The sequence below is a fragment of the Lolium perenne genome, chromosome 1, assembly GCF_019359855.2.
Source record: "Lolium perenne isolate Kyuss_39 chromosome 1, Kyuss_2.0, whole genome shotgun sequence".
Classification (NCBI taxonomy): domain Eukaryota; kingdom Viridiplantae; phylum Streptophyta; class Magnoliopsida; order Poales; family Poaceae; genus Lolium; species Lolium perenne.
The window spans coordinates 15,428,711-15,443,334 of NC_067244.2; the positions used below are offsets into that span (position 1 = coordinate 15,428,711).

A 14,624-nucleotide genomic window follows, 5' to 3' on the forward strand; every position below is an offset into this window, starting at 1 on the left:
TCTACCAACTGCCATGGCGGACACCAGAGATCATCGACCTCGTCAGCGACGGCGAGCAGTAGTCGATGGCTAGGTTTTAGCAGGTTTTGCTGACCCTTTTAATTTTAAAGTTTTTATAATTATGTAAATTATGGGCTTTTATGACAACAACAACAACCAAGCCTTTCAGTCCCAAACAAGTTGGGGTAGGCTAGAGTTGAAACCCATAAGATCTCGAAGCCAAGTCATGGTTCCGGAACGTGGATAGCTAACTTCCACGCACCCCTATCCATGGCTAAATCTTTGTCGATATTCCAAACCTTCAGGTCTCTCTTAACGGACTCCTCCCATGTCAAGTTTGGTCTACCACGACCCCTCTTAACATTCTCAGCACGCTTTATCCGTCCGCTATGCACTGGCGCTTCCGGAGGCCTCCATTGGATATGTCCAAACCATCTGAGACGATGTTGGATCAGCTTCTCTTCAATCGGTGCTACCCCAACTCTCTCCCGTATATCGTCGTTCCGTACCCGATCCTTTCTTGTGTGGCCACATATCCATCTCAACATGTGCATCTCTGCTACACTTAATTGTTGGATATGTCGTCTCTTCGTTGGCCAACACTCAGCGCCATACAACATCGCAGGTCGGATAGCTGTCCTATAAAACCTGCCTTTTAGCTTTTGTGGCACTCTCTTGTCACAGAGTACGCCAGAAGCTTGGCGCCACTTCATCCAACCAGCCTTGATTCGGTGGCCCACATCTTCATCGATATCGCCATCCTTCTGCAACATGGACCTCAAATATCGAAAAGTGTCTCTCCCCGGTACCACCTGCCCATCAAGGCTAACCTCTTCCTCCTCGTGCCTAGTAGAACTGAAACTGCACCTCATGTATTCAGTTTTAGTTCTACTAAGCCTAAAACCTTTCGATTCGAGAGTTCGCCTCCACAACTCTAACTTTCTATTAACCCCCGTTCGGCTATCATCAACTAGCACCACATCATCCGCAAAGAGAATACACCATGGGATATCTCCTTGTATATCCCATGAATGGAAAAAATTGTTTCCATTTTTTATGCCTTAGGCCGCTAGAAATACCCGATGGAAATGGACACGCGATCGATTTCAACTATTTGAACCGACGCAAACAGACGTAGTTGGTCGCTTTTGGGCTCCGATTTGTGTGAGCCCGTTGGGGATGCCCTTAGTTTCTTTTCCAATGAACGTCAAGATCAGACAAAAGAATCCAAAGACAACATCGGAAATGAACAATTCGAGGACTAGAAAAGATCCTAGAATTAACCAAATACAAATGTCTTTGTGGGCAAAGTAGCCTAGCTAATGCAAAAAAGGCAGACACACGTAGGACCAAAGAGTGCACTACAAGGCCATGCCCCATAATTGCCACGGGCCCACACGCAAGTTCCCAAAACCCTAGCTCAACTTTATTTTACAGTTCTAGCTCAGACCAAAAGCGAGAGAGAGACGGATGGACGGATGGATGGGGAGATCCGACGAACATGACCCCTCCGGATCTCGTGTCCCCTGGCTATGGAGTATGGCCCTTTCATAAGGGGTATATAATTAATTACTCGATGTAGGTGTAAGGTCCTTGCATGGTTTGATGGCCCCTACCCCATGCTAACGACATTACCTGTTAATTTTGTTTTGTTAGCTTGATGAATTTGTCCAATTACTGGTACCTTGCACTGTTTAGGTACTGCCTACTGTTAAAATATAGCCTACTGCCGATGCTAGTCAGCCGGCCTATGAGAAGCATCGTACGTTTGTGTTTTTGCTAGGATCTTCTGTCCCAAGCGTTTTTGGTTTGTCTTGTATTGTTGCATGCATATTGGTCAGCATTAAAAAACATGAACCAGAGGGCGTGCATGAAGACCAATTTGAAATAATCCCTCCAGTCATATTATGAAGTCTTTCATGTATCTTTAGATCATCAATTTAACCAACTTGTTACAGAGTCTTTCATGTATCTTTAGATCATCAATTTGACCCATGATATCAGGTGTATATTACTAAAAAATATATCAGTACAAACTTTTGCTATTATATATTTTAATGGAATAAATTTGGAGGTGGTGTTTTGGCACATAGGTGTATATGAACCTATTATATCAAATGCAGAAAAAACAAAATAAAAAAATGTCAAACAAAATTCGAGAAAAATATTCGCATGTACATACGGACATTCTATAGTCGCACACAAGTTTTCGGGGCAAATGAACATTTTATATGGTCTATGTAAAAAATACAAAAAAAATGTCATGTAAATAGTCATGTTTTGAATATCAAAAATGGTTTTTTTATACGGGACACAAAAAATGTTCATTTTTTTTTCTTGAAAACTTGTGTGCGAACATAGAATGTCAAGATGTACATGTGCAATTTTATTTCAGAATTTTTTGATATTTTAAAATGTGTTTTCACACGGTGGGTTCATATGAACCCGTGAGCCGAAATGAATATCCCAATAATTTCATGTTATATAATTAATATTACATAGGTCAATTGATGACCAAGAAATACGCACATGACTTATATATAAATCGGACCGACGGGAGTAGACATGTCAAGAGCAACGTGGAGTCATGCTCGCAACGAGGAATTTTAGCTAACCTAGTGCACGACAACGATTCAGGCTCATAATGATCTTACAGTTGAAATGACATGTATAAAATGAAAATGCTCGAAGATCTTAGGGAGCGAACATGCTATCACTCTTTTATGATTGGTTCTAGGAAAAAAGTTGGTGGGAATGTAAAAAAGAGGAGGAGACGAAAGAGGGAATTCTGCCCGATAAGCTTCAGCAACAACAACACCGATTTGTCGCTCCTAGGGTTCACCGGAGCATGATAGGGAACACTCCACTCTGTCCTCCCCTCGGGGCTCATAAGATGGTTTGATAGGCAAAGAATATCCACTCGATTGGAAAGGCAAGTGTCTTGCGGTGGTGGCCGCCCTTATTTTTGGGATAGAAAAATATACTGCGTGGATAGAATTTCATGCATTTTTTTATTTTCACTAATTTCTTACAATTTATGTAGAAATGAATGTATGCTGGATCTACGAGTAACAGAAGTGGTATGGTCCCCGATGGACGACCCGATGGATCTCCACCAACAAAATTCTTATCATGATAGCCAAAACTCTGGCCGTGCTATGCTTCTTTGCAGGGGATGGTGGTAGTGAGCATAGATGATCCCGAAAATGCACTTATGAAACCAAGCTCATATGCTCAACATTATGGTAGAAATAACATGTTTAGTGGTATATGCAAAAGAAATAGTAACATTTTTTGGTGATGTTTAGATTATTTGGATTTGTTGTTTGCAACTATTAGAATTGTATTTTTGCATAGACCTTTTCTAGAAAACTTTGGCATGATATTGGAACGCATGTTCATGTTTATTTTACAAAAAAAAATCATTTTTTCTGTTCTACTTGCTATTTTTTCGAATATTTATTGAAGAAGGAGCACATGTGCTCGGAAGCGGAAAAACCTTGTCCAGAAGATCCCCGCTAGCTAGGCTCCAACCTCCAAGTAGAGTAGTACTGAAAATGGAGGTTAGCTAGCGGCGCGGTGGAGCTAGCCGTGGCCGTGCTAAGAGCATCTCCACTCGTTTGCCCTCCCCACATCGAAATTCGGGGAAATTTACGTTCGGATTGGACGTAAATTTGGCGTGTGGAGAAGTAGTTTCCCAGCCGCGATCTCAGGCGAAGACGGCGATCTAAATTTGAAAAACGGAAACTTGACAAACTACGGCATAAAACAGTCGAATTTAGACTAAATTTAATGATATTTACTATATAGACGGCGAAGTTCGTACATAGAGACCGAATTCGACTATATTTCGAATTCGGCTAGGGGAATACAACTGTAAATATGAAAACACGGCGCTCTACATGCCGAAATGGCGGTAGAACACCGTGTAGTCGCCGCCATCGTCATCGGAGCCGTCGTCGTCGAACTATGGCGGCGCCGAAGCCGCCTGGCTGCTGCCTTGGCCGGCGTCTCCCCACCGGCCGCTGGTGCGAGGCGGGGACGGCGATGGCTTGTACAGCTCGTCGTCGGAGGCTTCGAGGTCGACGACGGGGACGACGGCGCCGGATGGAGGAGTCGCAGGCCGCCGGTAGCGAGCGGCGTCCTGGAGGAGCCTCGCCTGCCGCTCTGCTTCCTCCTTCTCCCACTGCTCCCTCGACCAGGCGCAGGCCTGGTCGAGCGGCATGGCGTTCTCGACGGGTACGAGGTCCTGGAGGGACCTCGCGATGACGGCTTCGAGGATGGCGGCGTCCTCGGCGCTTTCTTCCTCCTCCACCTTCACCTTCGCCGGTTTGCGCTTCCGCTCGCCGGAGGTGTCGTAGTCGCGCTTGGGGCGGCGCTGTCCTTGTGCCGTCGACGGCTCGCGGATGACGATGCCGCCGCCGCGCGTGCGGTGGCTCAGCGGGGAATCCGGCTCCTTTTTCACCGGCGCCAAGGATGGCGCCGACTTGGAGATCGACCTCGCCGCCGAACCGGACGACGAGGAACTGGCAGCCATACGCCGTGGCTGCCAGTTGTTTCCCCGTTGGCGGCTGTTCGATGCCCTCGATGGAGGGGGCATCGTGAGCCTCGGCGAGTTGCCGCCCTCGATGTGCTCGAGGACATTGTGGAGCGTCCTATTCGGCGCGCTCCACCAACGCCGGCGACCCGCGACGTTGTTGCGCGGAGGCGGAGGTGGGGCCGTCGTAGGACGCCAGTTCGCGCTCCCACCGCCGGAGAAAGAACGAATTCCACCGAGTGTAGTTCTCGGGGTGGTGGCGCGAGTCGGCGCGTTCTTCCTCCGTCATCGCCATCCGCGCCTCCTCGATGGCGACGTCGAGGGCGTGGCCCTGGGGCGGCGGCGGGATTGGCACGCCACCAGCGCTTAGCCGCCACCCGCCGCCGGGGGGCCTCGTGTCCGGCGGGCAGGGGTACCCCGCCTGGTGGAGGAGGTGCCCCTCCCACGTGTGGAGAGATCGGCGGGGGAACCCGTTGTTGGATGCGCCGTCGTCGTCGTAGAACGCCATCGTTGGAGGTGGAGGTGGAGGTTGAGTGGAGGGAGAATGGAGAAAGAGTGGAGCAAGGGCGTCGCGGCGAGCGGAGCGGCTATATAGGCGCGGCGGGCGCCGGCGATTAATGCCGCGTGGAAGACGATGCGTGCGCGGAAGACGATGCGACGACATTAACTCGCCGCGTGGAAGCTACCCGGCCGGCGAATGTTGAACGGCGGCAGGCTTTTACAGCGCGCGGAAGACGATGCGATGAGGACGACGATCGGTGTCTCTCGCCGACAAGTTGGGGCCACCAGACGCGCGGGAAGTTTCCTGGCCGTTTCCCGCGTTTTCGTTTCGTCCGGAGTCCCCGAGCGCTCCCCGGGGGGCCGGGGATGGCGTGGGATCGCCGGATGAATTTAGGCCCAAATCCGGACGAAATCGAGAAACCGAGGGCGCAACTGGGCCGAATTTCGCCATCCGGATAAAAAAATGTTCGTTCGAGGGCCTCGTCGGGGAGACGAGCGGAGATGCTCTAAACTAACCATCCATGCCTATGCAAGCCAAATAGAGACGGGATTAATGAAATGTGAAGGGCCGAGTTGGGTCGGGTGGTTGCATACCGGGCGGCGCGCGCGACCTCGGCCGACGAAGACCCAACCAAAAGCAGGTGAGGGAAGCGGGCCCACCCACATGGCTCCCTTCCCCATGCAAACTTTTGTCTCCTCTTTCTTCCTACATGCTCTCTCTACACACAGAGAAACAATTGAGAAAAACAAAGCATTGTTTTAAGTTATTTTTTGAAATTTTAATTAACTTTTATTGGAAAAATATAGCCATTTTTTCATTAAATCAGTGACACTCACATTATAGGTCGGAGTGTGCATCAAAATTGGTATCAGTTGATCCGTTTTAAAATTTAATTTCATAATATACCAACATAATGTCTAATACTCCGTATGTTGCTACCACTAGCAATTTTTTAATACTTCTAGTTACATCTAAATTTTTTTTAAGAGAAAGCCTATACTTACATTTATTTGTGAATGAAAAAATTATAAAAAAAGTCGGTGGGGTAAGGGCGTCTCCAGCATCCCGACACATTTCAAACATGAAATGCGCCCGTATTTATTCGAATGGATCGGGTCACAATTTCTGAGCGCTTGTCCTCTTGGGTGGGGGTCTTTCCTGGAGGCATGGCTCATTTTTTTGCCATACTTTTTTAATTAATAGAAAACATAATTTATATAGTCGCGGGAGAAGGTGGCGGCGCACACACCTAGCATGACACCGGAGGCACCGGTACCCCGCGCGAGTTGAGGAGCCAACCCACCGGCATGCTGACGTTTGGCCAGGGCACCGCACGGTCCTTGTTGAACAGCCCGTGCGCGTAGTCTATCTGAACGTAGTGGCAGTATTGCTCTCCCTCTTCTTGCCCTCACGAGAACATCCATCCTTTGCCCATGATGATAGCGAGATTGGAAGAATCTACAGCATGCGCTGGTGAAGGCAATGACGAGGCCGGTGAAATGGATTGTGGCCGACTTCGGCGTTGCTGCCTTTACCTTCCATGCCTAGCACGGAGCCCAGCGCTGCCCGCGCTAGTACATGAACACGGAAGGCTAGGCGGCATCATTAACGAGGCACTGAAAATCGCCATCGATGCCGCCCGTCAGTGTTAACTCTTCGAAGGCGAAGCAGGCGCGATCGCTGACAGGCACACTCGAGGGAGAAGGAAACGAACACCCGCGTTAAATGTTCTGTATGGAGATCGCTGATGGGCGTGACCTAAATTTAGGCCACCATAGATCTACTATGGAGAATTGGAGATATATACCCTAAGAGCATCTCCACATGTGCCCCCAAATAGGCGCCGGCAGGGGCGCCGGCACAACCGTATGGGGGGCGTTGACACTGCATCCTCTATTTGGGGTGTTGTTCCAACACCGGTGCCCCCAAACCAGTGGTCCCGATAGGATTTTTTGACAAACCAAACATTTTCTTATAGTTAATAATATAGACCTGCGGCGAGGCGGGAAACCTCTTGTGCGGCGCCGTGGCGGAAAATCTCCCGCGCGGTGCTCTAGCGTCACTGACATGTGGCTCTCACTCCCAAATTTTTTGTGCCGTGAGGCGCTGGCGCATCCGATTCGTGCCCTTCGCGAAGGGTCGGTACGGGGTTGCCGGCGTTTCTATTAGACTCGAAATTACGCCGATTGTATTTTAAACGCGTCAGTGCGAATCCATTTTTGATGCACCCCAAAATGCTATCGGAATAGCTATAGGCGGCTCCGGTGGAGATGCTCTACCAGTAGAAAGTTTGATTCCTGGAACTGGTTATTGGACTGGCGCTACGTACGTGCCTGTGTGTGCGCCTGGGCGACTGTGTTGGCAAGACGTGCAGACCGAGAGAAATACCAGAGCCACCGTACCTGCATGCATGCATGGTCAAAGGTCAATCTGCACAACTAGCTCGTAGCTGGTCTGCTGCTGCCAACTTCACACGCTTTCCTCTTTCACCCTTCTTCTCCACCGCCACCTCAGTTTCATCCATAGTACAGTATCTTTTGTCCACCTTCCACTTCAAAAAAATGATGAAAAAACAATCGATTCGTTAGCCCGATAAGTTTATCTAGATATAGTGCTAATTCTAACTCTAAAAAAAGTAGTTCTTTCTTGAAAACGTTTATTAAGAGTAAACCCTAGTTTTTACTCTCTACTTTACTTTTTACGGTATTTATCTTACTTAGAAGCATCTTGCATAATGGACGCATCGTCTCCCAGAAGCATATGCTCCTGATTTTTAAAATGACTCTTAAATATGTTTCAAAATATTGAAATAATCTGATAAAAAAATTCGAGTGTTCATCTTAATGTTCTACGTGCTCGCAATGTAGTTTCGCAAAAAATCGACATTTGTTGTGTCACATGTAAAAAAGTCAAATTTCGGCACTTAAAAAAACTCTTCGGAGAAACATGTTGTTATTTTTTTACACATGACACGAAAAATGTTGATTTTCCACGAAATTTAGCGTGCACATATACAATATGAACATATGTATGTGCACGAATTTTTTTTTATAATTCTTTTGACATTTCAAAAAGTTTTTCGGTGGCAGGAGCATATGCACTCTAGATCAAAATTGAATTTCCGCTTGCACAATAAACTACTCAGGGAAAAAATCCCATTCCCCCTTCTTCTAAGACTTTGACGGCGTGTCATGTGATGTAGGTAGGGTTTCTACATTTTGTTGGCTGGCCCGCACCAATTCGCTAACATTTTTAAGTCATCCCGTCCTGCAATGTTTCACCCACATTCGACACCGGACACTCTTCTCTTTGTTTCGTTTCCAATCTGGGGGGAGGGGGTGGCACACACATGGACATGACATTGATGGATCATAGGGCGACAACAAATGTTGATAGTTTTCCGATGAGATTCTTCAACTCATGCGTAGGTGGTCGTATGACTTGCTTTAGTGTATGTGGTGGTACGATATTTAGAGGCAACGAGGTGGTGCATGCCGACATTGAGCATTCCTACATTGAAAAACACTGGCCCGCATTCCTCACCATATCAGACATCGTTTGAAGAAATTGCATCATATCCTTGTTGAAGAAGTTGCTTCGAAGCTCTATTCCTTGGGCGTGATTGCCCAATATATGACTCTTTTGTTGGGACTAGAAAAAACAACATGTAAGATCAATGATCCTTTGGTGAAGGAATAAAATTTTGTTCCTAATTACAATACTTCATGGAGTTCTTAGCGAACCGCCTACGATTCAATGTTGCTGGTTCGTCCAGCATATCATACTTTATGCTCTTTCTTATCCTACTAATTTATTTGATGACAGAAAGCTTCGCGATTGTGAGGACACGCGGCAGGCAACTCGTTGTCCTCACACACACATCTCCCTAGCTCAAACTTGGTTATTATTCAATACATTTTGTTTTGTTTTGATGCATGAACCAACGTTAAGAGCACCTGGACATGAACCTAGATTATTGTATCATCATTAGTCCTTCGCCTTCAGATACCTTTCGAGTTTGTTGGTCTATTTAATCCAGAGTATGAGTACCAGTAACATGCACATTACAATATCTCTGGACATCTGTCGTAAACAAAAGCTTGTCTTGATCAGGACTATAATATTAGTACGAGATAAATTAGAGAACATAAACAAGGTTTGATCTCATGGTACCGACCGATCGATATGCCAGCCATTGTTCACGTCGTTTTAGTAATATATCTCAAACACGAAGTATACACAACCCTACTTTCAAGAAAACTAATAGAAATACATATGCATTTTTTAAAATTATCACATTTTAAGAAATATTATCGACACAAACCACAATTAGTCGTGCACAGCCCTGCGACACAAGTCACCTTAATTATGGGAGCACTAAGTGCGTGCATGAGGACCTAAATGCAGAGAAAAAGTAAATTCATCCTGGAGAGAAACCACCCATTAGCTAATGATGCACTGTGCTGGTAATTAGTCCGGTCAAAATTTGCCAACTAAGATAATTTGAAAACAATGGGTTCCGTCTTTTGGAGGGAAAGATACTAGTACACACTCATATTCAAAATATGAAAGTACCGCTCACTTTCCACCCTTAATTGTCTTAGTAGCCAAGAACAGCATGCATGTCCATGTTTAATTTGTTGTCTGCCACTCTGCCTAGTGTAAACATCTAAGACATTTAATCGGAAAGGAACCACTCATGAGCTGATGATGCACTGTGCTGCTAATTAATCCGGTCAAAATTTGCCAACTAAGGCCATTTTAACGGGTTCGGTATTTTGGAGGGAAAGAGAGCAGGAAACTACCCCTATTCAAAATATAAGATTATAAGATTACTGCTCATTTTCAACCATTAATCGCCTTAGTTCAGAACGACACATCCATGGTTAACATGTGTCTGTAAAATGAAGGTATGCACCTCAATCTGCAGATGCAAGTTTCTCTCAATTTTGCATCTACAATAAAAGCAACATTACACATTACTTTCAGCAAAAGCATCGAACTGGTACGAGCATGAGGCTCTAGGTGACCGGGAGGCGATCAAGTAAAACCCATCTAAAGTTTCACGCCCCTCGCAGGCTTCAATGATGTTGGTTCGTTCCATCTGCACTGACCCGAGGGCCTTGGAGGCGTGGCAGACCCCGCTCCCTCGATGGCGGGATGGTTCCCCTCTTTTCTTTAGGTTGTTTTTTAGTGTCTTCTTCACAATGGTGATGCGGTGGCTACATCCTGGAACCAGAATAAAGCCCCCTCTACTAGGATCCGGTCGTTTTTCATGTTCATTGGTGTGGTTTTACGCCAACCTCTTCCGATCTACGGTTGTCATCATTGACTACTCTGCTGTGTTGGTCCTTAGGCCCTTAGAAGGACGACTTCCAGTTAGTGTACTGCAAAAGATTTTGCCCATCTCGGTTGATGGAGGGGACTCATGCTAATGTGTGTAGTCGTCGCTAGGTGGATTTGATTGTGCCCTCTCTTCAATTTGAGTCTTGTTGATCTAAGCTCTGATTAGCACGTGTGTGGTTTCAAATGGCCACGGAGGGCGGGCGAAGTAGTGCCACAGCTTGCACGGAAGCAGCCCGGGAAGAGGAGGCGGACGGCAGCACGATGTTCCACCCGCGGACAGCTCCTTATTTGCAATTTTTAAAATTTTCGGGTCTCTTTGTAATGCGATTGATAATTGTTAATAGATCAGTGATTTTTTTTTAATAAATCCACCGTTCTAACAAAAATAATTCTTTTCCATAGAAGAAATCTTATCACAAAACAAAACATAAATTCAGGTAGTATCCTCCAGCGGCGCACCAAGATAGGGCTCCTTTGATTTAAAGGATAGGAAAAACATATGAATAGGAAAGGTATAGGATTGGAATGACATGTCTACTTGAAACCTATAGGAAGATGAAGTTTGTTTGATTGTAGCAAAGGAATTTTTCCATGAGGTATGAGCTAATGTTTTTTTCCTATAGGAATTACACTACAAGATTCCTATAGGAATTTTTCCTATAGGATATGTTCCTATGAATCAAACAACATGTAAAAGAATTTTTCCCATAGAAACCAAATCCTACACAATTCCTATGCAAATCCTTTGAATCAAAAGAGCCCATAGTGTGTACACACACCCCAGGGCTTCTCACCGTGACAACCTACACAAGAGACAGAAAGGTGGTTGGTTTTACACATTTTCTCTCCTCGTATAGTATTTCTTTCTCTGTTTCCTTGGTCTCATATAGGTGGCAGGCTATCACAGGCGATCACACATTCCTTCAACATTTGTTCCTTAATTTCCTCCTTGCTCCCCAACCTTTCCATACTTCGACCAAACCTTCCTTCCTTCTTCCCCAGAGTCCAGAGAACCTCACCGGGATCCCTCCTAGCCAGCGCTATATATACATTTGTCTCCCATTAAAGCTCCCTCCCCTTCCTCCTCCTCCTTCTCCTCTCTAGACCCATCTTGCTTTCACCCCCTGAGTCCACGACCAAAGGAAGACGAAAGTAGCAGCGAGACAGAGGTTGGAGCTTAGGATCGATGGCAATGGAGCCGATCCCGCTGGGGTTCGGGGACGGCATGGACGCCACGCTCTTCTCCTCCCTCTGGGCCTTCCAGGACGAGGTCCAGCAGCCCCAAGAGGTGAATTGCCGCCACAATCATTCTTGCCCCATTTAATTACAATTTACAATTTCATTTTTTTTTTGCCTTCGTCTCTGGCTCCGGCGGCAGAGAACCGAGCGTGTCCCCCTCGCCGCCGCCGACCGGAAGTGCTCGCCGCTTTTGCCTCTCCGGCCGAGTGCAGAGGCCAGAGAGGGCCCTGCCCTGCCATGCCATTCCTTGGGGTGTGTGTGGTGTGGACTGTCGTGGTCAAGGAGGGTTAGGCAGGCGACGAATTCGCTCGGGGCTCGAGAAGCCTTAGCGTGCCGGAATTTCCTTCTCTCTCTCTCCGCATTTTTCTTGCTCGATGCATGTGGAAAATTAACTTACTCGGGTAGACTTGCGTAGTCTTCTTCTTCTTCCAGCGGTTCACTGACTTCATCGCCCGGTTCGGTTTGGTCCGCTTTTGCCTTTTTCTTTCCAACGAAAAGTTTGGCACTGTAGTGAGATGCTGTGTTACAATGATGTTGTTCAGGTCTGGGTCCCTGTCTTCTCTCTCGATCAACGTTTAGATTATTATTTCTCCTTTGATTTCTTGATGAGCCCAAGCATGTCCGTCTCCACTACCGCTTGTTGTTGCATGGCGCAATCATTTGCTGGGAGGGAATCAAAATCATTTGCTGCTCCTCGGATTAGATAGATCGTGCGTGCATGCGGCCATCACCTTGTGCTCCGTGAAGATCAACTCTGTTCGGCGGCTAAATTCTGCAACCAGTGATGGTTTTCCCATCGAATTTAGATGTGATCTTCGTTCTAGAAAGATATACAGCAGTTGATTTGTGGATTCTTGAGTTGGTTTGGGTGCGGCGAAATGTTGTGCTGGATCTTGATTTTGGGTTTTATGCAATTTGCAGAGCGTGGAGGAGCTGAAGCAGAGCCTGCTGGCGGCGACGACGGAGCTGGAGGCGTCCAAGGAGGAGCTGCGGCGGAAGGAGCAGACCATCGCCAAGCTCGCCGACCTCGTGCGCCAGGTGGCCAAGGAGCGCGACGACGCGCGGGACCAGGCGCAGCAGCTCGCGCTGCTAGCCAAGCAGGCGCCGGCGCCGGCGCATGCCACGCCGCAGCCGCCCGCGATGGTCACCTCCAGCGTCACAGACTCGGACTGCAGCCTCGTCTCGTCCCCGGTGGACCCATTCTTCGACCCCGTCACCTCCTCCGACCGGCGCCGCTGTGGCGGCAACGGCAAGCTCAGCCCGCCGCCGCCGGCGAAGCAGCAGCAGTTTGGCGCGGACGCCGTGCTCGACATGCTCGCGGGGAAGAGGCCGCTGCCGCCGAGAGGCAGGTTCCTGCAGTCCGTCATGGAGGCCGGGCCGCTGCTGCAGAACCTGCTCGTCGCCGGCCCGCTCCCGCGGTGGCGCAACCCGCCCCCCGTGCACGCGCTCGACGCGGTTCCTGTCGGCGGCGTCCGCGGCGGAGTCTACGTCGGCGCGACACCCCTCCTTCATGCCGCCAACGCCGCCACGGCGCTGGGCTACGGCCCCAACGCCAACGCTTGCATGAAGCGGCCGATGCCCATGGCCGCCGCCAACTGCTCGCCGGGCTTCGTCCCCAAGCGGCACAGGCTGCATTGAACCTGCTCCGGCAGCTCCGTGCGGCCACCGACCTCGTCCGTCGCCGGCTGCCTTTGTCGCCGACAGCCCACCTGTCGGTGGCACGGCAGCCTGCACTACAGCGTCACGAGTCATAGAACCAGAGTATAGTAGAGTCTCGTCAGTCAGTGTTTAATAGTGGTGTAAATAGGAAGCTTAAGTTCACTCTTTCTTGCTTGCATTTCTCAAATTTTCGTTTGGAGCTTTTGTTCGTGAGAGTCCTAGTGAGAGGTTGTTCATAGATTGACATGAACCAGCAAGTAGAGTTTTTGTAGTTTCTGCTCGGAACTTCAGTTTCCATTTCATTCATGCCCTTTGGCTTGTCTGAACTGTGAAATGCACAGTTTATCCCATTCCCACCTTTAGTTGATAGCCTGGTTTTGCTATATGTCCCCCCTACAAAGATTTATGTATGCCTATCTTGTCGGGAAAATGGCAAAATTATGTTTAGTAACTTTGCAAATATGAGGTTAAATTGTCCAGTGATCAGAAATGCAAGTATGAGCTTGGACTATCGGGAGCCTTTTATTTTCGGTATTCAAAAGTAAGGTTTTGACACTTCAAAATTTTCAGAGAAACAAAATATGTGTCTACATACAGTTTGTATCATGCTAGTACACCTGGGCAAAACTCGGGTTGGGCCGGGTTTCGGGCCAAACCCGAAGCTAAAATGTCAAGCCCGAACCCAGCCCGGCCCGACCGCCGGGCCTATAAATCGAGCCCAAACCTGGTCTGAACTGGCAAAAGCCCGGCCTAGACCGACAAGCCCGGCCCGAATCTTGCCTAAATTGCAAAAGCTGCAAGCCTGAGCCCGGCCCGGCCCGATGTTCGGGCTCAAAAATCAAGCCTGAGCCTGGCCAGAAGTGTTGGAGATATGCCCAAGAGGCAATAATAAAGTGGTTATTATAATATCTTTGTGTTTATGATAAATGTTTATATACCATGCTATAATTGTATTAACCGAAACATTGATACATGTGTGTTATGTAAACAACAAGGAGTCCCTAGTAAGCCTCTTGTATAACTAGCTTGTTGATTAATAGATGATCATGGTTTCGTGATCATGAACATTGGATGTTATTAATAACAAGGTTATGTCATTAGTTGAATGATATAATGGACACACACCCAGATGAGCGTAGCATAAGATCAAGTCATCAAGTTCATTTGCTATAAGCTTTCAATACATAGTTGTCTTAATCCTTCGACCATGAGATCATGTAAATCACTTACAACGAAAGGGTACTTTGATTACATCAAACGTCATTGCGTAAATGGGTGACAATAAAGATGGGATTAAGTATTTGGAAAGTGTGAGTTGAGGCATATGGATCAACAGTGGGA

General features: G+C 47.6%; 1 protein-coding gene across 3 annotated transcripts; it reads left to right on the top strand.

Moving 5' to 3' along the window:
• The first annotated feature begins 11,280 nt into the window (after positions 1 to 11,280).
• LOC127343324 (uncharacterized) lies at positions 11,281 to 13,794 on the top strand. Of its 3 annotated transcripts, none has more exons than XM_051369441.2 (2): positions 11,281 to 11,673; positions 12,546 to 13,794. In XM_051369441.2, exons 1-2 carry the CDS (start codon positions 11,572 to 11,574, stop codon positions 13,260 to 13,262), a joined length of 819 nt encoding a protein of 272 aa, XP_051225401.1. In that variant the 5' UTR covers positions 11,281 to 11,571; the 3' UTR covers positions 13,263 to 13,794. The 3 variants fall into 3 exon arrangements, with proteins under 3 accessions (XP_051225401.1, XP_051225409.1, XP_051225416.1); XM_051369449.2 differs by lacking the exon at positions 11,281 to 11,673 and adding an exon at positions 11,697 to 12,166; XM_051369456.1 differs by lacking the exon at positions 11,281 to 11,673 and adding an exon at positions 12,173 to 12,432.
• The last annotated feature ends 830 nt before the right edge of the window (positions 13,795 to 14,624 follow it).